Below are 22,978 nucleotides of genomic sequence, written 5' to 3'. Positions count from 1 at the left end.
GAATTACAAGCCACAAATATGCACTAACCTGGTGACCGTGCCTGATCGACACATAGTTTTTCTGCTGACAGTTTCACCGAGTGATTGTTTCCTTTGTGATGACAAAGCCATTAATAACTTATGACCCCTCTCCGGCATGACAGGAACATCTCTGCGCTTCTCCCCGTTCTGTGTATTATGAGGTTGAGAGTGACTGCGATAGCTGCTGCAGGCTCAACACACAAAAGGAAAAGAAACCCTGCCCCAACCGCTTGTGCATCTGCACTGCGGCCAGAAGGGACGCCTAGGCAATGACTTGTTTCCTTTGTTACTTCCTGTTTCCCCCAGCGTTAGTGGGCAGCGCTGTCTTTGTCAGATTTCCCAACTTCCCAGAGAGGTTATAAATCAAGCCCTGCATACCTCAAATCTCTGTCGGATGGCAAGTCAGAAAGCAGAGGGGATCTTCCAGTGCTCACTTGCTCCCCAGTTACCTTTCAATCAGCTACTTTCCCTCAGGAGAAAAAGAAAGTAGTCCTTTTTTCTTACAGCGTACTCCGGCTCTCACACCAGCAGAGTCACAGCTCAGAAATGCTGCCAGTGCTTCTGAAGAGCCTGTGCTTCAGGTACTGGCACTGCAGCACAGAACTATGGTAAGTATTTCATCTTTCTTTGCTCTTCTGTTGCTGGAGCTTGTCCTTCCCTCTTTAACCCAAGAAATTGAAAATAGCCATTTTGAAAGATTATGCAGCATATACGTGCTTTAAAGCAAGTCTTACCTGTACATTTGACGCTATGCAAACCACAAAAGACAATAAAATCTGAATCCAAGAGGCTCACAACACAAGGGCAACAATTCCACAGGACAAGTACCACCAATGATGAATAAATGCCATTGTTTTACACTTATTTTCATCTGGCACTTTTAAAAGGATTGAAGTGTTTCACAGACTTTGTCTGGAATTAACCAACACCCCGGCTTAGACAGTTCAAGTAAGACAAAAACAACTAGCAAGTTTCAGAATGATGAACAAAGACTACATATGCCAAGTAAAGCTAGCTTCACATATTTGTGGGGAAATGGACACAAATCTGTACTCCAAAATTGAAGGAAGAAGGTTCTGTATAACATCCTATCTTTTTGTAAACTAGCCAAGAGTCAAAGCACAGAAGAAAATAACTTTTCACGTACTGGGCATGGCTGTATCAGCTAGAAAAGCAATTCCCAGTCTTCACCACAGGGCACCCATTTGCACTCCTTCCATAGCCAGGTTATATGGGAAGGAGAAGTAAACTGTGAGTATCATGAGTATAAACCTGTTGTTAGCGAAAAGGATCAGCATATCAACACAAAATCCTGATGCTATTTAATAAGAATCAATACCCAGTTGTCTCAGTGACTTAATTAACAGATTTGTCACGCAGAAGAGGTGTAAAGAGTACTACATCTCAGCAGTTTGTGAATTTAATTCACCTGCTTTATCTGCTACAATATCAGTTACCAATTTAGACTTTAAGCATTAACACACAATGCTTTAAAGCAGTTCTCTGCTATCTAAGCATACTCTTCTAAGTTTGCATTACCATCTTTGCAACCTTTATCTCTACCTCTGTAAAAAAGCCATGATTAGGATGACGGCATTTGAGTGTATGTAATACTGGAAGAAAATCAGTTCCTCTTTCCTTGTTCTGCTCTGACACACCTAAGTCTTGGTTTTCCCCTCCAAACTCCGCAACTATAGTACCGTGCTCCTTGGCCTCAACAGTCTTATTTTAACGATGTCTCATTTATCCAAAACATGTTCCTGAAGTACTGCTGTTCCACTCTAGTCTTTCTGATGCTGTCCTCTCCTGTTCTTCACCTAAGCACTCAGAAATACAGAACTTTTCATTTTAAGTTCCAAGATCCCCTTTTGAATTTTCTGGTGATTTCCAACACTGTCAAGATGGTCACAGAGTTACAAGCCATTTCACACCTGCACACACACAAGCTGGTATTCCACTGAGGAATTAAAAAAAAAAAAAAAAAAATGTAGATGCTTCACAGTTTTAGAAGAACGAAAAGTCAGCTTAACTTTCTAGACCAAACATTAATCAGAAGGGTTGTGTTTCAAAATTGCAAACAAAGAGTCTGAAGAGACATGAAATCCTATGCATTTGATTACTATGCCTGTTAGGGAAGTGAAAGAGTATTACATTTATCCTCTTCACAACACAAAATTCAGTTTTGCAAAGAACTGTGGTATATGGTTTTCAGACCACTAGCCTTCATCGGTCCCCACAAAATCAGTGGTGAGAAGCAGCCTTGCACCAAGATAGTCTAGGAAGAATTTCACTCAAAAGGAGTTACTTCATTTCTTTAACATTATGAGGTTTCACTCAGATAGCCTTAATAGGAAGAACCAAAACATAAGAAACCAACATTTGGATTTCGTTCCAGCAGGGCCACTGTCTTAGGAAGTCAGCCAGTCATCTCTGCCATTCTTAGGAACAGCTCTTGCTCCCAGTCAAAAGCAATCCCACTTACCTTCAGTTAACAGAAAGCAAGAGCAATAAAACACACGTCTAGCACTATGCTGTCCTGGCCAGTAAAAATTCACTAGTCTAGCTGACGGGCTGAGTTGTCTCTGCAGCAAGACCACTTCCTCTTGCTGACCAATTTACAGGAAACTGCAAGAATGGACTGTAAATAAGAGCAGCACGAGAAGAGCACAGCAACAGGCGAGGCAGAAAAATTAACAAAGCAACAAAAATAATTAAAATAGCATAAACCCCACTTTCCTTCAGCTGCAGCAAGCAGTCAGCTCAATAGTCAAGTTCCACTCAGAATAATGTAATAGTTCATACATTATATATTTCCATAAAAGCCTACACTATGGTAAGGCATTAAAGAAGGTCACATTGTGTTAAAGTTTTACTGATTTTAATGAGCTTAGATCAGGAGTAGATTATTATGAGTTTATTTTATTAATTCATAGAATGCTTTGGGTTGGAAGGGACCTTTAAAGGTCATATAGTCCAACCCCCCTGCAGTGAGCAGGGACATCTTCAACCAGACCCAGGTTGCTCAGAGCCCCGTCCAACCTGGCCTCGAATGTTTCCAGGGATGGGGCATCGACCACCTCTCTGGACAACCCATGCCAGTGTTTCACCACCCTTATGGTAAAAATTCATGGGACTAGTTTAGTCCCATGTTTCTAGATCATAGTGGAAACACATCCACTATACTGAGAGATGATATATCTGTCGACTGTATATTCCACAACTGCAGATTATAGAAAACCAAGCATAAATTACTCGCCTGAATCCTTTACCTGCCAGGTAAGGCAGTCCTGTGAAAATGTGACTAACCATGCATCAGATTTACTTCTGCTAGGTGACCTACAGAATAATAATAAAAAAAAAAAAGTCAGCAACAAAGGGGAGAAATGAGGCCAGAACTTCCAAAAATCCTCTTTCAATGCCAAAAGAATTCCTACTCTTCAAACTTCAACTATCATTCCCTCGCTCGGCTTACTTAGGATGAGATGAAGAAGCCTTAATAATATATTTACATATTTACTTATATATATATATATTTTGAAAATAGGTGAAGCCTTGATAATATATATTCAATCTAAAACTGAGAAACACTTAAGGTCAAAAAGCTGAGTTTGTATTTATACCCCACTGCTCTTAAGCTCTGAACGTCTATGGACATATTGTTGGCTTGGAACTTCAGAAAAGCCAGCCAGCACTGGTCTGCAATAAATAAGCCATACTTCAGAGAAAGAGCACATCAATTTTAAAACGAAGTTGTAACTTCTCCTGGTTGTTTCACCAAACAGCTTGGCACAAGTCCTACAAGATGATATACTGACTTTGATTTTGGGTTATGGTTAATGTCATATACTGCTCAAACGTCTATAGAGCAAAGTACAGCCACAAAGTATTTGCAGTATACGCATAGCTTGTAAAAAAGAATTGGGCTGTGCAGCTGGAGGAGAGGAACCTTCTACAAATTCTCAATATAAGAACATTATCATTTAACAGATTCTTTTACATCAGCTAGCCTTGAAAAATAACCCAAGACTTCATACTGAAGTAAATAAGGATTGAATTAAAATCACTACAGCTATCCTAGCATAATTTTCTATGTTGGGAATTTTATTATGAGTAGCTTTTCAAGTTTAACTTTAGGGATTTATACTGAATGAAAAGGTCTCTCAAAACTGTATAGGAGCATCCACTCAGCAAGTTAACTGGGTGTCAAGTCTACACCAGTCAGACTATACCAGTAACACTTGGTATAAGTAACACTTAAAATAGAAGGCAAGTTCTTACATGCTTTTGCTGCTTATCATGTTTCTTTAAAATAAATTCAAAGACTCATTACCAAGACAGGACTTCTACTCTCCTTTACTGTTCAGACCAGATGGATGGGTTCTTTGTTCCTTTTAACTGTTACCTATATACAAGGTCCTTGTAAAAAAGACTAAATGCAGCTATGGTTATGATTATCAGTGCTCGCAGAACAATTTAAACTGGACCACAGTAAAAAAAAAAAAAAATTTTTTAAAAAAAACATCACATAACTCAGCGGAAGTATAAACATGATTGCCAAAGTCCTATTCCTGCAGACAGTTGTACGGTAGGCAGCTGCAAAGGGAGTTTCCCCAAATACACATAGACACTTAAAGTGGGAGTTTCCAAAAATTATTTATTTCCTTGGCAGAAGTTTTTGATTCTAAGATATCACAGTTTAAACAATATTACTGCTAGGCTGGTTTGTGATGAACTGCATACAATTCTATCACTAATGTACTCACAAATGATAATTTAGGAAGCACTCTGACTACAAAATAACTTCTGCTTACATGTCAAAACACCCTTAAGCATTTAAGCTGTGAGACCACTGAACTTTTGTAAAAGCAACACCTAAACAAAGGCTTTTAGAAGTTTACAACAGAGTCAAATATCCACTACTGATTATAAAGCACATCTGATAGGTACATTTAACCAGCAGACATCTTGCTATATAAAGTTAAGTCTGTTGTTTAGAAATATTTTTTCTGTTCTCTTAGAATTTTACTTCAATCAATTTAAAGAACATCAGGAGTCCAAGGAAAAAAAAAAAAAAAAAGAAGAAAGGCGAAAAACCCACCTTAGAGGCCTACACTTTATGTTCACCATTTTCTACCATTTCTGATACTAAAGCATTTTGGCAAGACATACAACATACAGTTGTTCCATGAACAACAGTTCATTGTATACTGTGCGTGTACAAGGCTAACAAAACTTCAGTCCAAGACTACTATTGCCAGTTAAAGAGAATATTTCATGCGAGTATGTATGCAAGTCAACAGAAAAATTACTGAATATAAGCAATTTGACAACATTGCTGCAGCAGGATATTTAAAAAAAATGAAGACACATAAAGCTTATAGAGAAAGTCCTTTTGAATGTCTATCAGTAAAAAACTGCTGTGAATTTATAGACTCTATCATTGACTCCAACAACAAACTCCTCCTCAAATACTAAAGAAATTCCACAAGCCCTGGTTTAGAGGCGGCATTTGGTCATGTCATCCGTGAGCCCTTCAAGCTTGCGCGCCCCTCTTCTGGTGGACTGCAGTAACCTTATATTTAAGGAAATACACCTCTGCAGGCAAATGACTGCAGCCAGTACTGAAGAGGAAGCTTGACTTCTGTCAGACCCTGGGAAAACAAAATGAGACAAACATAGCCTCTTTACAAGCAAAATAAAAATAGGAAATGTGATACAATTTAAAGACAGTGTAACCACAAAGGCTCACTCTATAGTGCTGTACAACACAGTAGAAGGCACTAGTTTCTACGTAATGATGCAGTGAAGCGTCTCAGAGTTTGCTCTTCTCATACTTGAAAACTCTGACTAGGAACCAGAATCTCAGAATAAGCTAGTAACCATGCAAGTGTAATTTATAGAAGGCGCAACTGAGCTGTATAGCTAATGGACAGTCCCCACCACCAACAGCTTTGAAGCTCCTTGTGCTCAAAACCTTATGCAAGCGAGCAGGTGTACCAGGAACAAGGTTTCCTTATTCTGATTCCGATGATTGTTTGCTTTTAAATCACAATATGAATGTCCCTAAAGGATGTTATAAGGCACAAAGGTACTTTTCCCCTCCCACCTCCAACCATGCAGAACACTGAATCAAAGGACTGAAACAGGTAGGAGCAAGGACAACAACAACCAGGATTTAAGGCTACCATGTATTTTACCACTTAGGTAAATGCTACTTTTTTTTTTTTTTTTAACATGCACTAGAAAGAAGAATCTCTGCAAGCTCATGATTACTTTCTGTAAAAGCTGAATTTAATTGTAACCACCAGATCAGTTGGGATTTTAGGTTAGGATTTTAAAATTAAAGACTTTAAAATTAAATCAAATGTACACTGCAAGGCTATGCCAGAAAGACAGCAATAAACAAACAATTTTAATTTGGAGGACGTGAAAGGGAACGGTCATTTCATATCACTTGACCCTAAAAATGTATAATCACATGCAATGGTCATCTTCTACAAGACAATTTGGACAATGCCCTTTTATATTATAATTTCTATTATGGAAATCACTCACTTGCTTCAGAAGTATGACCAACAAGAAAAAAAAAACCAAACATATTCCCCTTAAATCTTGTTTAAATTAACTCCAACAGCAAGGATTAGCCTGACATTGACCTACACCTCCGAAGCTGTAGAGTTGTTTTCAAAGTGAGTTCACACAGGTCTATTTTCAAGTATGTAAGACATTCATATGCAATACTTAATAAGACATGAACAACAACATTCTTATTTTACAACACTGATCACAGCTTGCCTAATCAAATATATCACTGGCATAGTGCCAAAGTTTTCAGAAAGGTTTCACAATAGGTAGAAAACCCACACATCATACTATAAAAGCAACAAACACCTCACAGTAAGATAGGTCAAAAGCAAGAAGCTAAAATACAAGTTCTAGATTCTTACTTTCCATCTTATCTTGATGTCACTTTGCTCTTCTCTAACCATCTCCTTTTCTGACCTGTCTTAAAAGTCAAGATGTGTACTCCTATAAAAGCCTTTATAAGGGTTCACTCATTCACACTGGGATAAAGACTTCAGAAAAACTAAAGATAATGGGAACGGATTTAGTAGTACTGCACATGTAAACCAAAACCCTCCCTAGAGCGGTGATCATTAATGTTTCAGAGGAGGAAAAAATAAAAGGAAAAAAGAAAAATGCTGTAATGCATCGAGCTTAGCACACAGTGATTGATGAGAAACTGGGAATACAGAAATCCATCTCAGATTCTAAGATCTCAGTCTCTGGCACGTCAAAATGACACCAGTTAGCCCCTGAGCTGCAAATTCTTAGGCTGGAAGAATACTCTACATCTTTGCCCAGTTCTTACACTCTTGTGTAAGCACTCCTCAGATCTGACTCCATATAGCTATTCCTACTGTCCCATCAAGTGATGATAAAAAAAAAAAATCTGTAAACTGGAACATTCACTTTAAAAGATATTTCCATTTCCTTCCCACGAACTCTTCTTTTTTGAATGAAGACTTAAGGACTTCTTCCAGCCAAAGTCTGAATCTAACAGAGGTCTGGCATTTTTTACATACATTTTACAATCCCTTTAGATTATCCCCCCTTGCCCCTTTAATTTGAAGATGCATCTTGGCATCACATCACCCTATCCTATCATAGGATTTGGAAAAAAGTAAGTTGTCTTTCTTAAACATCTAATAGCATTGTCTATTCTTTCCATTCTTATGGTCAAAGTTGGTCCAAAGAACATTTTGGTCGACTCCTGGCCTCACTGGCTTTTCACCTCCAAAACTTACTTTTATTTATTACACACACTATAAATACACATATATAAAAATACATATGTATACAGTTCTTAAAGAAATTGTGTATGTTATAAACTCTAGTAACCCTTATCGTCTTAACAAGAATAGCTACAAAGAATACATTGCCTTTGTGCACCATTCTTTCTTAAAAGGTTTCTTTGAAAAGCTCTTTCAAAACAGTGCAGCCAGACTCTTTACAGAGATGAACTGGTTATGACAGAGGGGCACTCTTCTTCATGACCTCCAAAATCTTATGTTTTGTGCACTGCCTAGAACTAACAGTCATTATGTCCAAGGAGTCCATATAGCAGTCTTTCATTTCCGAGTTTTGGTACTCCACAGAATTCATGTGGAGCATACAACACTTTCAGCAGAAGCTTTTACAATTTTCACAGATTATCTTCCTGCTATACACTTCCTAGATATTCTGACAGCATTCTAAATACGAGTCACTTGTTGTACGCAATGAAGAGCTGAAGCTGGATATCACTTGCACAAAGAAAATTCAGGAATTTGGGTCAATGGGATTAGTCCTGTTTCAACCTAAGTAATCAAGCCTGACATCTTCATATAGTAAATACAACAACAGTTTGCCCAGACCCAAGCCAAATGACAGATGATACATATCACAGATGCATTGATTCAGCTGTGTGTGTTACTGGCACAACAAAATAAAAGGTCTACAGAAGCTGAACTTTAAGGAAGAAAGTGCTGTTTCTGCACACTTTTTAAATATTTAATGGTATTTGTGACATTTTATCTAGCATTTGAAACCATACAGACTCATACACTTAAGATCCCCTAGAAAACTGCACTTCTTAACTGTCTCAAAGCATAGACATGCATTACCAACACATGTTTATATCTACAGCTATAAAAAGAACTCTCAGGTTTAGGGGTGTGCTAGAAAGTGTTAGAAGTGCATTACACTCTGTACAAAAAAGCCTCCCCTTCTTCCAGAAAATATCAGATAATCTTTCATGCATTCTAGTCATTTATTGTTAACTAGTAAGCCGCTATTCTAACGAAAGACATTTCCTGGGTTATAATGGAGTTAATTTTCAATTTCTGTCATGTGCATCTCCAGCAGCTCAAAACCTAACAGTCCTAAAGCTTCAAACTAAAATTATCCCATTACATACTTGGAAAAAATTTGGCTACAGAATTTTAGAAAATATTTCTAAATTTAGCATCATCACAGGTTAGCAAAGATTTTGACATAACCACAAAAGCACATACAGTTTATATGATAAACCAGAGGAGATACACCACTGATAGACTAAGCAGGATTTTTGCTCCAAAGAGTCACTTTAAAAAAAACGAAAATTACAAGCAGCAGTTTTATTATTCAACAAAGGTCTTCTCATACCAGAGAAACAAAAGCATCATTACGGTTATCAAAAGCACATCCTGGAAAATAGCTTGTTTTAGGTAAAACTGCAGACTCTTTCCATCTCCTGTTATTCAGGTTTTATTTCATCTATATCTGTGCATGTATATAGGTACACACATTATATATGTAGCCTAACATGTGGGTATTTATGAATAAAAACTATTCTTTGGAAAGAACCACCTTTAACAAGAAGCAGCATAATACTACAGTTTTGATTAACAATGCTAGTCTTGCATTTCTGGCTATTTGTTTTTCTTGGAAGAACCATAACAGATGGCAATTAGATTACTCCAGCTATCACATGGTGCCAAACTTTTCTAACTGTACAAACAAGTACACCCATTTTTATTTGCATCTAAACAAGTATTAAGATATGACAGAAGCAGTTGCTTGTCTTCCAAAGATCTCTTGTGTGGATTCTCTCCACAAGAAAAAAAGTAGCAAAAGCAGTAAGTTACAGATTCAATAATCTTCCGTTGACCTATGTTAAAAAAGAATAAGTCAAGGTGTTCACAAGGCATAATATTTTAGGTCCAGAAAAGAAATTTGTAATTGCAATAACCGTTAGTAAAAACTTTTCTTGTTGTTGTTTTTTGGTTTTGTTTTGTTTTTAAATTGGCAATATGAAAGTAACAACAAAATCATTGTGCTTCACTTCCATTGCTCCAGTGCCACTTCCTCTCTCCTGTGCAGTCTACCAGAGAACCAGCAGCTGGCATGGCACAACCAAAAGTAGTGAGTGCAAAGACTGCGATAGTTACAGTTTAACTAAATGTGAAAAAATGAGCCTTACATCAGAAAGGATAGAGAGACTACTAGAAATTATTAAGACTAAAGTATACACAATTGATCCTGAAAGAAATCTTCCTATGTACTGTACACCTTGCAATCTTAAACCTTGAATTTTTTGCTCGTTTGGAATGCTACATAGTTTTTCTTTATCATTTTTCATTCCACTTTGTTGGAGATGCAACTGTTCAGTGAGAAATCACATGGAATCTATTATCCAAGACTGACCATCCTTTTTGACATTTTGGCTGTTCTACAGAACACTATCCTCAATCCTTTTCATACTAGTACAAGCTCGCTCTCCTGTTTCTAGGTGATGTTGCTGAAATAAACATAAAAACTATCAGACCTTAGGACACTAACGTTAAATAGTGAATAGTGACATAGTTTATCATCTTCTTAGGAGAGGATTATTAGGAACACATCAGGTTTGTATTTGCTTTTTATATGGACTCACACCTGAGTATCAGGCCAAGTTCCTATTTGGTCTTTACCTGTGAGCTGCTCAAAAAACATAGAAACCCAATAATAAAACTAAAAAAAAAGGAAAGGAAGACTGACAAACACCACTACTACAACTGGTAAAGTCTGTGTGGGAGACAGAGCTTTCTCACAACTTTTGTTTCCATAAGAAGGTAAGAATGACACTTCACAACTCCTGATCCATGTGTCAGGTGCATTTCTTCCACACACCTTCTCAATTAACACAGACCAGCAAGCGCATTTAGAGCAAAATCCTACCAAACCACTAGATGATGCAGTCTTGATCTTCTCCTTAGGGCTACAAAAATAACAGGGAATGAGTAACACATGGCAGTCAAATTACTCAGTATGTTGACTAGAAAGGTAGAAATGGCACAGGCATAGAAGCAAGAATTAATTAGAAGCACTCATCTAATGAATTTGCTTCTTGCTATCTAAAATGGAAGAGAACACTGCAGGAAGGAAGGGAATTGTATAAAGTTGCCAAATGAAGAGTTTCAAGCAAAAAGACTTCAATTTGCCACCATTTCATAGCAAAGACGCTGTGCAAATCCCTTCTGCTTGCCTTTCAGTAAACAAAGCCCGTCAATCAAGTGCCACATTCCTTGGAGTAAGATCTCCAACTCTGGCAAAAGAGCTCTAGGTCCCAGTTCAACAGCCCAGCAGTGAGCTTCCTACTACCAAGTAATTATTAAGTAGCAAGACATTGTTGCAGCCCATTAGTTCAGAGGTTAGTACATCTTTAGTAATTAACAGATTTGTCACTAATCCCTTGCCACCTGCCACCCCAATTTTGCTGGGGAGCTGAATCCCACAGTGCAAGCACACAGGTGGCATCAGCAGCACTCTGAAACCCTTTTCTTCCACTTAAGTATCCTTCTACCCCCGGCAGTCCTCTCATTCCCCTAGAGCCAAAGAGCCACAGCATTGGCCAGCTCTGCTAAGCAGAAGATCTGCCAGCCAGCAGGGAGGAGAAGAAACAGAACTGCTCTCCACTGTGGGAGTAAGGATGCCATGAAGCTGTGGAGAAACAGTCTGGCAGCAGAAGCGTAGCAGGCACAGTGCCAATATGGCAGATAGTTTCCGGACTTAATCACTTTGATATCATGTAGTACTGCATACATTTGGAAATACAGTATTCCATCTTATCAGCGTTGTTTCCATTATTATTAGAAAGGTTATCTGCACCTCAAAGCGAAAGATGTGAGTTTCAGCAAATTCACACATTCCTCTGATAATGCTTCAATTTGCCTCTTCAGACACTCAGACCAGTGGCTTTTTGAACTGCAACCATCTTCACAACAGTTGTGATGTTTGCCCGGAGACAGAAATAAGGAGAGAAATGACTCACTGAGGCTTTGAGTTCAGGGGGAAAAAAGAACGTCACCACAAGTTCTTCCCATAACAGCTTCCCACAAATACAATACTTTCCTCTAAGTGGCTAGAGAATAGTTAGGCTACCTAACCCTGTTCTCCTACTTTAAAGATGAGAAGTACATCTAAAATATTCCTCTTTACCTTCCAGATTTCCCTCCCTCCCCCACTGCACAGTCACACATCAAGTATTTATCTAGCATAATTCCAGCAGTCTGTCATGCTTAATTTATTCCTGAGTACCCATACAAGCTGATTGATGGCGAGACTGGAATAAATTTTGGACAGACAATGCATCATCATCTTGTTTGAGTTCTCCTAAACCCAGGATCGCAATTCTGTTGTATATAATCCCATTAGTATTCCTCAAGGTAGTTTTCTACCTCCAGCTCTTTCAGGGGAAAAGAACTACTAATCACAAGACTTGTGTGCCCTTACTACACTGTGCATTTTGTCTTCTCAGAAAACCCTTTCTGGTTATCATTCTGTTGAGTATATTCACCTATTTACAGTCCTAATGCAAGTCTCCAGTTCAAAAATCAAATGCAAGTACTCTCTCCTAGACATCATACAACAGAGACTGCACAGGACTGATCGTCCCATGCTCCTACAGGTGGTATGCCCACTTTGATAGCAGAAAGCATATCTCTCCACGCAATGTGTACAAAAGTCTGTACACACAAATCCCACTCCACTCACTTAAAACAAAGATGATGAGGGGACTGGAGCATCTCTCCTATGAGGAAAGGCTGAGGGAGCTGGGCTTGTTTGGCCTGAGGAACAGAAGGCTGAGGGGGTACTTTCTAAATGCTTACAAGTATCTTAAGGGTGGGTGTCAAGAGGACGGGGCCAGACTCTTTTCAGTGGTGCCCAGCGACAGGACAATGGGCAACGGGCACAAACTGAAGCATAGGAAGCTCCATCTCAACACAAAGCAGAGCTTCTTTACTTCTTTACTCTGAGGGTGACGGAGCACTGGAACAGTGTCCAGAAGGGTTACGGAGTCTCCTTCTCTGGAGATATTCAAAACCCACCCAGATGCAGTCCTGTGCAACCTGCTCTAGGTGACCCTGCTCTGGCAGGGGGGTTGGCCTAGATGATCCACAGAGGTCCCTTCCAACCCCGAACATTCTGTGATTCGGTGAAAACTGTGCGGTGGTTTGGAAACATACCTTCCTGGACAGTGAAGTCTGATTAACTGACTGAAAAATTGCAGTGGAAACTTTGAATGTCTAAGCCTGACTGATTGAAGGCAATTAACGGCTGCAGATGCTCAACAGCTGTGCAAGTTGGGCCACACTTTTGCCCAAACATAGCTTGAAGTGCCTCATTTTGACTAGTCAAGTTTAGAGATCAGATCAGTTTTGAATTAGCTTATTATAAGCATTTCATCTGTCAATAGGACCTGCAGGCTTATAGTCTAGGTTTCTTTGTGCTAAATTTCTCTCTACGTCATTACCAGGACATGAAGTAGAAAAAATGCTAATCCTTCCAGGAATACAAGCAGGTACAGAAAACAACAAAGAGGAAGAAAACTAGCTCTTACACAAGTATACAGTTTTATTAGTATAAGGAAATACTTCAGTACATAGCCTTGGTCAAAAACAGTGCAGTTGCTAGATTATGTAAAAGGCTGAGGAGCTCATGTAATTAAAAAACAATGTTCAGCAACAACACATGCCATCTCTGCAATAAGATCATGCCACAGCACTCCAAGATAAGAGATGTTCCCATTTGAGGAAACAACTGCCTTGCAATTGTACTATGTTGAACTTCGTCTCTTCAGAGTTCCAGCTTGGTCTATGAGAAGCAAGCAATTACGTGGCATGTTGTAATAGAATTACTGTTAAGCAACATCACAGTAATGATTTACTCTTTTTAGCAGAGTTGCCACAAGATTAGAGACTAATAATTTAAGCCTCTGCTGCTTGGTTGCAAGACCTAGCTCTCAAGGTTACCTATATTCTGGTTTGAAGGCTAACCTCAGCACTTAGACGCATGCAAGCAACTTCTGTTGAAATTAAGAGGAACTAGGTAGACTTCAAGGTGAAATTTGTAAGGATGTGGCATTTAAACCAAAACTTTTTTCTTCATAGAAGAGTTTTGACAAGTTTCACAAATACACAAATAGAGAGATTGTCCCTCACGTCAGTATATTAAGAAGTACAGTATGTCTTGTATAGTAATTTAAGAGAGTTAGTAAAACATGAGATCAAGGACCATTTCAACGAGATTTTAGCTTGGAATAAGATTTACATGTAGACTCTGGAAGGAAATTGCAGATCAAATTTAGATGTTCAACAGGGTATAACCCCCAAAATCATAGTTCACAAGACTTTTAAACTCAACATGAGCTTTGTTTTTTTTCTCTCCTCACTAGACTACCATTTAATAGGAAAATATGCAAATATTTATAAAAATATTACTATTACTATTTCCAGAATGATGATTAATGTCTATCACTGCAGTAGCTGAAGTTAAAAATAGAACGGGGAAACAAAGCTTCCTACCAAACCACTTTTTTTTGTCTTACCAGTCATATTTCACCAGACAAGACTGAGGTATTCACATTATCATCTACTTCCACCTCTCTTCTTCCTGTTTTGTTACTAAGCAGTTATTACATGAAAAATGAAAACGAGTAACACATGCTTTTACACTCACAGAATCCGTTTCAGGATGCGAGATGCTGTCCTGAAGTGCTGCATAAATAAAGCTAAAGACATCTCAGTGACTGATTTCAGCAGAGTAAAGCTCTCTTGAAGAGTAGAAAGCTGTCTGAAGAACTGAATACGAAAGTGGAAACTGACATAAGTAAGATTTCCCTCCTCCGAGGGTTCTTGTTTTTCATTTTGCATATCTTTGAATGAAAAACTCAATGCTGATACAAGATGAAGCTGGAGTTAAAGTCACCTCAATTTAAGAACATTTAGAATTAAGTTTTGCTTTCATTTAAGAATTAATTATTAAATTGCACAGCACAGGTTCATGGTTCATCTAAACAGGAAGACTGCCAGCTAAATTAGACCTGACCTTATTTCCAGCTGTTAAAGCAGAATAACACCAAAAGATGCGGTTCAGCTGGCAGTTCCAGGCTGGCTGACCTGAACAATGAAACAGTGCATTTACACGCAGTAACAATGGAGTTCAGGTCAGTGGAGCCCAATCTAAATTCACATGCTTGTCCTAACAGAGAGAAAACCCATACATACAGATCACATTTCCATCACCCAGTATGTTTTTTTGACCATACAAGTACTGAACCTAGGAATCCTAAATCTTCCTACTTCCTTCTACTATTCTCTCTCCTCTTGATTATTTGGATATGCTTCAAACTCCTGAGAAATCTTTTGCTTTTAGTCATGTTTCTATTATGCATAAATCACCTGTCATGATGAGTCTTGCAGCACACTTCCCATCACCTCTCTCTAGTCAACACTCAAGACAAAGATCTCCGAGGTAGCAACAGTTCCAGACATGCACATTGATGCCATTGGACTCTCCCAGTCTTTTCTTTCCAGGTACTGCCAGAAGCAAGAATGAGGATAATAATTCAAACTCCGAAATGTAAGTTGTTTTTCTACAGCAAGTTGGGACTAATCACTTAACTGGAACTTGGTAACCTGTGTTAAGTCAGGGTGCTGGAAATTTACAAATTGGCTGCAAGACAGGAGATGAACTGTAACATAAAATAAAAGCCAACTCTAAGAACTGAATCCTTTAGTAAATTTCTGGTCTACATATTGCTGCTTCTCCTCCGCTCTAGGTGTGAGCACCTACTGTCTAGAAGCACTAGTCAGTCAGTGTGTGGTTTCTTTTTTTAAACTCACTGATATTGCAATGAAACTGATACAGTGACTGAATCCTAGCATCATTGCAGTACTGCTCCATATATGCAAAAAAGTGTATTATGGTATTGCTGCACAGCACAATCAAAAATAATTGGTAAGATAAATGGCTGATCCACCTCCAGTCTTTCTGTCACACCATCACTTTTGACAGAGAAAGGAAAAAATAAACAAAAAAACCCCACATCTCTGCCTGAAGACTCAGGCCACAGACTGTTACTACTCTCGTAGGTATACTGAAAACGGTAAAAAGACAGCAGTACACTTATCTGGACAGGGGTAAGGGGCACAGCGAAGGTGAACAAACAAAAGAAAGGTGAAGACACTAAAGAAAGGGTGACTACACCCTGTCATAGTGACTCTCAGCCCACGTGACAGAAGGCTGCTGCTCCAGTCTGTGAAAGTTATCTCTTTTATTGGACAAAAATGATGCTCTATCTATACAGAAATTCATAACTGAATGCAAACTCTGAGGAACTGCAGTAATTTGATGAACTGTCAACTCTGCGAAAGTGTTCAGAGCCTTGGAAAAGAATCCTTATTTATCATATTTAAGTAGTACTGTACGTTGCCGACTACTAAATTTGAGTCTTGCTTCTTTTAAGGCTCCAGCTACTACACTAAGGGATTTTACTTTCTGGGTTTTTAAAACAGCACGTTACCCTTCCAGTTAGAGGAAAGGCTTAAAACACATAGTACACGCACCCTGAAAGAAAGTGAATAATAGATGCTTGCTTAAAATACATACAACTCCCTCTTCTTGGGGACCTCATTCACAACCTTTGCATATTTGTGTGGTGTTCCTGCTGAAAAGAATAGAATTCTAAAATTTCAGGGGTTTGGTGCTCACAAAAAAAGTTAAATATTACTCAGCATGGCCACTAGATTTTAAAAAAAAAATTTAAGGCTGATACTTTGCTCAGTTGTTGCTCCCATATGAAAATTCCATTTTTTTGAGGAAACCATCTGGAATGAAAGATTTCCTGTTTGAAGAGCCCTTACAGGTCAGTTATGAATAAAAGCATAAATCAGAGTTTCTCCTAGTACTCTCATTTATGGTAAAGCTGAAGGGATAATGAAATAAAAGCCTTGGTTAAATGCGTTCGGTAACTTTCCTGTTCGGGGTTGTCATATATTCCCTGCACGGAAACAATCAAAAACATCAATGAAGTGTTTTACAGTGGCATATACAAGTCCATTGTGCATGCATGTGTGAAGAGGAGATGATGTTGTACACTTAAAGTTTAGTTGCAATGTGTACTACATCAAGCAACAACAATTACAACCTGTTTACATGGGCCACTGTAAAGTGATCTCAAATCTGTTTGCAGGTAATAAGTTTTCTAAATGTTCCATGAGAGAGCGAAAGCCATCTCCACACTGTGAAAGTCTCCATAGGCACCTAAATCCATCTGAAACTAGCAGGAATTACCAGTCATCCCTAAGCGCTCACACACTACAACATACAGTATCAGCGCCTGCACTAGAGTCAGTCATACCTTAAAGAACAGAACCCCAAAATCCCATCTTCCCGCCCTAACATATCCAAGGAAATGGTCTATAATGACAAAAAACAATCTCATGTTTTTATAAGTTACAGAAGAGTGGTTGCACGTATCTATGGAAAAAAGCATTTACCTTTTAAAAATGTAAGGATACAAAGCTAGCTTGAATGGGGAAGTTCCTTCTTTGACAAATTAACACTAGAAGAGCTGAGGGGGGGCAGGGGGTTAAAGACATATGCATTCCCTGGAAGACAGAACAGAATAATGATTCGAATGTACCTACTGTTCTATTAGGAGGGAGGCAATCCTGACGGTACATGACTAATGCCATACAGTTTGTCAGTCAATGCTATAACTTAGCATAAATAAAAGTCCAGAAAGCTTTAACCATAACCAGTTGAACAGTGAGAATTTTCACACATACAGAGGATAAAAATAAGAGTTCCCTAGCCTTCCTGGAGATTAACCTGTGGCTTTTCCAGAAAGATAAGACTGTAAGGAAGCAACGGTCTGCTTTCCCTACCTCTGGGCAACCAGAGATATGAAGATTAATCCAGCAACAAAATTCAGCAAGCAGCTATTCCTAAACTTAGCCAAAGATTTGCTTATTTGACACTAGCTATCTAGCTCAGCTCTTTCCAACTGTTTTAGGAGACAGATCCAGAATGTCCACTTTCCATAAAGCTAAGATTTGCCAGAACTACTTTAAGGAGAGCCCAAGCTACAGATTAGGTGCCCCTGAATTATTTTGGTTAAACCAGCCTGTGACTGCTGCAGGGAGATACAACAGGAATCCTTACAACAGGCATGCAAGCTACTCTCTTTTCTGCTCCTAAAAACAAAGCTTGCAGGAGCTGAAGGTATTGCCAAGGTCTGATTTCTGCATGATTGCAATTCCTTCTCTGCACTGTACGTCATCTTTAAACATCGTTGTGCCAAAGACACTCAGATAGGCGTGACCACTGCGATAACAGCACCTTGGAAGAGATAAGAACTTGGTCATTACTGGAAATGAGCTAGATGCAAGTAAAATAAATAGATTATTTAAGTTACAAAGGTATGCTGGGATAGGGAGAGAACAACATCTAGGTTTGTTTCCATAGGAAGTCAAGTTTGTGCATTCACCCCTAACCATTGCCCTGTTCAGAATTCACCATTTACCTCAGGAAAAATAGTTTCCAGATTCCCGCATGTGTTAAATGAAATGTAGAATCTTCAACCCCCTTTCTTTTTAACAAAGATATAAGAAATTCAACAAACCTTTGAACAGGTCTTTGAGAAATACCGTAGAGGCAGATATTAGTGTTAAAAAGTATGGTGTACTGAGAATTCTGTTGTAAGGTCTAGCCTAGTCATCTATCTTAAACAACCTGATGATACATATGCTTGTAATATATAACATGATAAATAATTCCTTAAAGTTTATGATACCCAGTGTAATTTTACTGATCAAAACTACAGTGCCTTTGATTCTTTTCTCAACACATTGCAAAAGGTATAACTTGCATTCTAGCATAAGATGAGTGGCAGAGGTGTTCATTAACAAGAGACTTAGCAATGGAATAGACAGTGACCTATGTACATGTAAGAACAGTAAAAAGAATGCAGATTCCATTTAGTATTGCATTTACAGAAATGTATCGTCTCTCTCAGATTACCTTTGAGGCTGCATTAAGTTCCTCTGATCTCCAAACTCACAGCTCCTTTCCAGACACTGTTTGTTCCACTACAGTACAGGTTCAAAAGCAAATGCGAAGCAATGGCATCAGCAAATGCCTTTATGGAATAAGCTTACCTTTAAAAAAAAAAAAAAGCCAGAAGAATGCATAGCTACACAAGAGAGGAATAGCCATCTAGGAGGTTATTTTCTCTCTTCCCTCAGAAATCCCCATCAGAAGATGAAACACATTGTGAAAGAATCATTGTATCAACCAATACTTTCAAATCTAGAGAAAACCAATTTACTCTGGAAGTCCCCTGGTAACTTTTGAGTCCTCACCATCGTTTACAGAGCTATCCATCAATTCTGCTGAGAGTCTGAGCTTGTATGAACTTTCCTGCAAGGTCTGATAGATGTAATAAGCCAAGATCCAGATCCTACAGTATTGCAAACTAACAGTTTTACAAATAACAGGGTTACTTACATCTGCAAGTACTTTTAACATCAGGGCTTAAGCCAGCAACAATTAATTGACAAAATACTTTCAGGGCTGCACATTCCAAACAACTTATGAAACTACTGGATAATTTAATGAAAGCCTAAGTTACCCATTGTCTAACATCTCATGCCAAAAAGGCTAGAAGATATACCAACACTAAGTCAATGCCATCAAGTTAGAACTCGTATCTCCCTTACTGCAATCTTACTGTATTGCAATGCACAGCAATAAACGTACCAACAAGCTAAGGGCTACCAGGCAAAGAGCAAACTGTCACCACCAGGGTTTGTCAAAAGCACTTCTACAGGTAAAATGATAACATGTATGTGCCTTTTGGTCATCCTTGTCTGTGCTCCAGTGTCGTAAAGAGTAAGTTAACAGTTCTCAATGCATTTCCATTTCTGCTTAGTATTCATTATCAAAGTGGCTGCCATGTTTGGTTTTCTATCAAAGGAGACTGCCCCATGTCCACTTAAGTAAGAAATCAAAGGAGGAGACTTTTAATGGCCCCATTCTTTTTGGTTTGGTTTGGGTTTTTTTGTAGGCTAACTAAGTTTTCTAACAAAAAAATTAGACTGGAAGCCTGGTCTTTAAAGTACAGGGGGTTCACTTGCCTGCAAGAGCTTACAGATTCTTGGTCAGCTGATCAGATCGGCCTCAAACACCGGAATTCTCAGACAGCCCTGCCTGAGGTGCCTGCAGGAATTTATCTTGGTGTATTCATTCTTACTGGCTTGAAAACTTTAAACCTTTTCTAGAATTGGCATCTCTGTATCTCCCTCCTTTATAACTTCAGAAAAAGCTCATTGTTTTCTGGATGTTTTTAGCACAAAGTTTGTGGAGATGTTTATGGAGAGCTAGGAGATTTTAAAACAGAAAATTACGAAAAGGAAACAGCATTTAACCCACCACTAAGCTGACCCAGTACTGACTCCTCAGTGATGGAATATTGGCAAGGGATATCTATTAATCAGCTCTCTCGCAACAGCAAAATGGCTCCAAAATACAGCAACAGGAAAGGAAAGAAACATGTGTTATGCCTAAAAGAAAAACAGCAAGTTAATTCTACTTTTGTCTCTAGCATGAAAGAGGTACGTGAATGAAACAAACTGCAGATGCTCCAGCTCTACATTTCCTGTAGAAATACCACTACATATAAACAGAAAAAATGTGTAATTATTCAGATCTGAATTTGTTTCATAACCCCTAAGACACTAAGAGCAGAGCGAAAGTGGAAATTTGCTTTTCACAGTAGGAAACATACCAGTTTAACACAACTTCTTTCGCACAGGAAACTGAAGTCCCGTCTGCACATCGGCCACCCTGAGCACATACACCAGCAGGAGAGGCTCTTTGACATCTGCTCAGCAATTTTACCTCATCTGTAATGATGAAGTTAGACAAGGTGCAAGGCCGGTTCGGTCCCACTAGTGACCTGTTCTTTGCTAGCATCATCAAGACCCAAGAAAAGAGGTTTTGGCAGACAGAATCGTAGGAAGGGAAATACTTATCTACCTTCTCAGTTCATTCTGGGTATCAGTATCCTTCAGTTACTACTGATTTGCACCAGTGACTTGTGGGATAAAAGTTGACAAACTAAACAAACACATGCCCAGTGTCCTTGCTCTCTGCTGATACAAGAATTGCAGTACACAGTTTGCACAGAGCCTACACCCGCAGATGAACGGGAACTTCAAACCTACACCAAAGGGACAGCATGACCCAGGTAAATACGAGCGGGCTTCCAAGATTGAGGAGGCTTGAAGAAGACGGTAACACTAAAGAAAATGCTGTCAACAACGCATTTGTACCCTACACATAATCTCTAAAAAGTCTTGCTTCATCCTCTAACACACACTTATATTATCACTGGAAATGTGCTAGGAAATTACTCCCGACCCCTACAACTCAACATCAAAGCCGCACCTCAGCGCAAGTGGGGAAACAGCACAGCTCTTGCATCTTTTCCTTCCTGAAGGAAAGCACCTACGCTTCTGTTTTTCCCTGGAGAGCCTTTCCTTCTCACAAAGGTGGACTTGCACTGCCAAAACGGCTCCATCCCACCTTCAGGCCACCAACGCGGCGCCGAGCCGAAGGCGCCAACACGCGGGACGGGGAGACACGAGGCGCCTTCCCGCGGCTCCCCTCACGGCGGCGGGAACCGCGCCTTCCCCAGGGCCGCGGTGACCGTAACCCTGCTCCCAGGGTCGCGCCGCCGCCGAGGGGCGAAGCTTCCACAACCCCAGGCGAGGGAAACCGGCCGCTCCCGAGCGCCTCGGCGCCAGGCGGCAGCTTCGGGGGCCGCGGGGCCCGGCCTTTCCCCCTCACGCCGGGCACGGGGCTCTCTGGCGGGCCGGCAACGGCGTTTCCCGAGGCTCCCGGCGACACCCTCCCTTCGGCACCGCGCTGAGGCGACGGGAGGGAGAAAGGGGGACCGGGGCGGCGGTGGCCGGGGGGGAGCGGCAACGCCTCTGGCCGACCCCGCCGGGAGGGGATGGCGCTTACCTCAGCTCCGCGGACGGCAGCCGCCGCGCCGGCCGCTCATCCCCGCCTCGCAGCCCCGCCGCGGCCACCGCGCCCAGCGCCCGCCCCTTCCTTCACCTGCCGGGACGGGCCCGCCCCGCCGCCGCTGCCGGTGGGAGCTGCCGGCAGCCGGCGCCGCGCCGTCCCTCCCCTGCCTGCCGCGGGGCGGAGGCCACCGGGAAGGGCTGGGCCGGGCGGGGGCTGGACCGTACAGCGCCGTGCCCGGGCAGCGGCCGGTGGTGCCTGAGGGGCCGCCCTGCCCTGCCGGGGTCCGGTCCGAGAGCCGCGGCTCGGCCCTCTCGGAGCTGTGCGTGCGGAGAGCTCACGGCGGCCTCGTCAGCCCCGCGAGTGGCGGCGACTGTCCCGATCTGGGTAAAAATCGCAGCTCCGGAGGACGTGGCCTGGCAGGATCGAGAGAGAGGGACTTTTTACAAGGGCACGTAGAGACAGGGCAAGGGTAATGGCTTTAGACTGGAAGAGGGGAGATTTAGGTTAGGTATCAGGAAGTGTGAGGGTGGTGAGGCCCTGGCCCAGGTTGCCCAGAGAAGCTGTGGCTGCCCTCTCCCTGGCAGTGTTCAAGGCCAGGCTGGATGGGGCTTTGAGCAACCTGGTCTGGTGGCAGGTGTCCCTGCCCACGGCAGGTGGTTGGAGCTAGATGATCTATAAGGTCCCTTCCAACCCAAACCATCCTATGATTAGGTTTTGCCTGGCTGGCACCAGGGTCTGCCGCAGGTGCCTGGACCTGGAAGACACCAGAGGCAGGGAGAAAGCAGGTTGGAACATACCTGCAAATGGTGAAGGTCATTTACGGGTGTCCCATCCCCATGGGGAAGCAGGTGGAGGCCCTGATTCAGGTCTGGCTGGATGGCAGCAGCGTGGCCCTGCTGCGAGGACGGCGAGCTCAGGTCTGGGGCAGGCACAGCGGTTATGTTGCAGCCTGGCTCGTGTGGGCACGGGCTGGCTCTCCGTGGAGCAGCTGGGCTGCCTCAGGGCCCTGCTTCTGCTACCAGGAGCACTGCAGGGTTAGCCTGGGTCTGAAACAGCCTAGGGCTGCACCAGCCATGCT

The 22,978-nt window shown here is 41.0% G+C and overlaps 1 protein-coding gene across 3 annotated transcripts in view; it reads right to left on the bottom strand.

Annotated features, from left to right (window-relative positions):
- SH3BP2 (SH3 domain binding protein 2) overlaps positions 1–21,954 on the bottom strand; it is a 41,438-nt gene extending 19,484 nt beyond the window's left edge. For 2 of the 3 annotated variants that reach the window (XM_075422148.1, XM_075422145.1), the window contains exon 1: positions 29–200. In XM_075422148.1, coding sequence (XP_075278263.1) covers positions 29–138 — 110 coding nt within the window. In that variant the 5' untranslated portion in view covers positions 139–200. Of the gene's footprint in view, positions 1–28; positions 201–21,894 lie in introns of those variants that run through there. The other variant, XM_075422147.1, reaches the window with a different exon arrangement.
- Between the last annotated feature and the right edge of the window lie 1,024 nt (positions 21,955–22,978).

Source organism: Opisthocomus hoazin, chromosome 5 (assembly GCF_030867145.1).
Source record: "Opisthocomus hoazin isolate bOpiHoa1 chromosome 5, bOpiHoa1.hap1, whole genome shotgun sequence".
Lineage (NCBI taxonomy): Eukaryota > Metazoa > Chordata > Aves > Opisthocomiformes > Opisthocomidae > Opisthocomus > Opisthocomus hoazin.
This window is presented reverse-complemented; position numbering and strand designations above follow the sequence as displayed.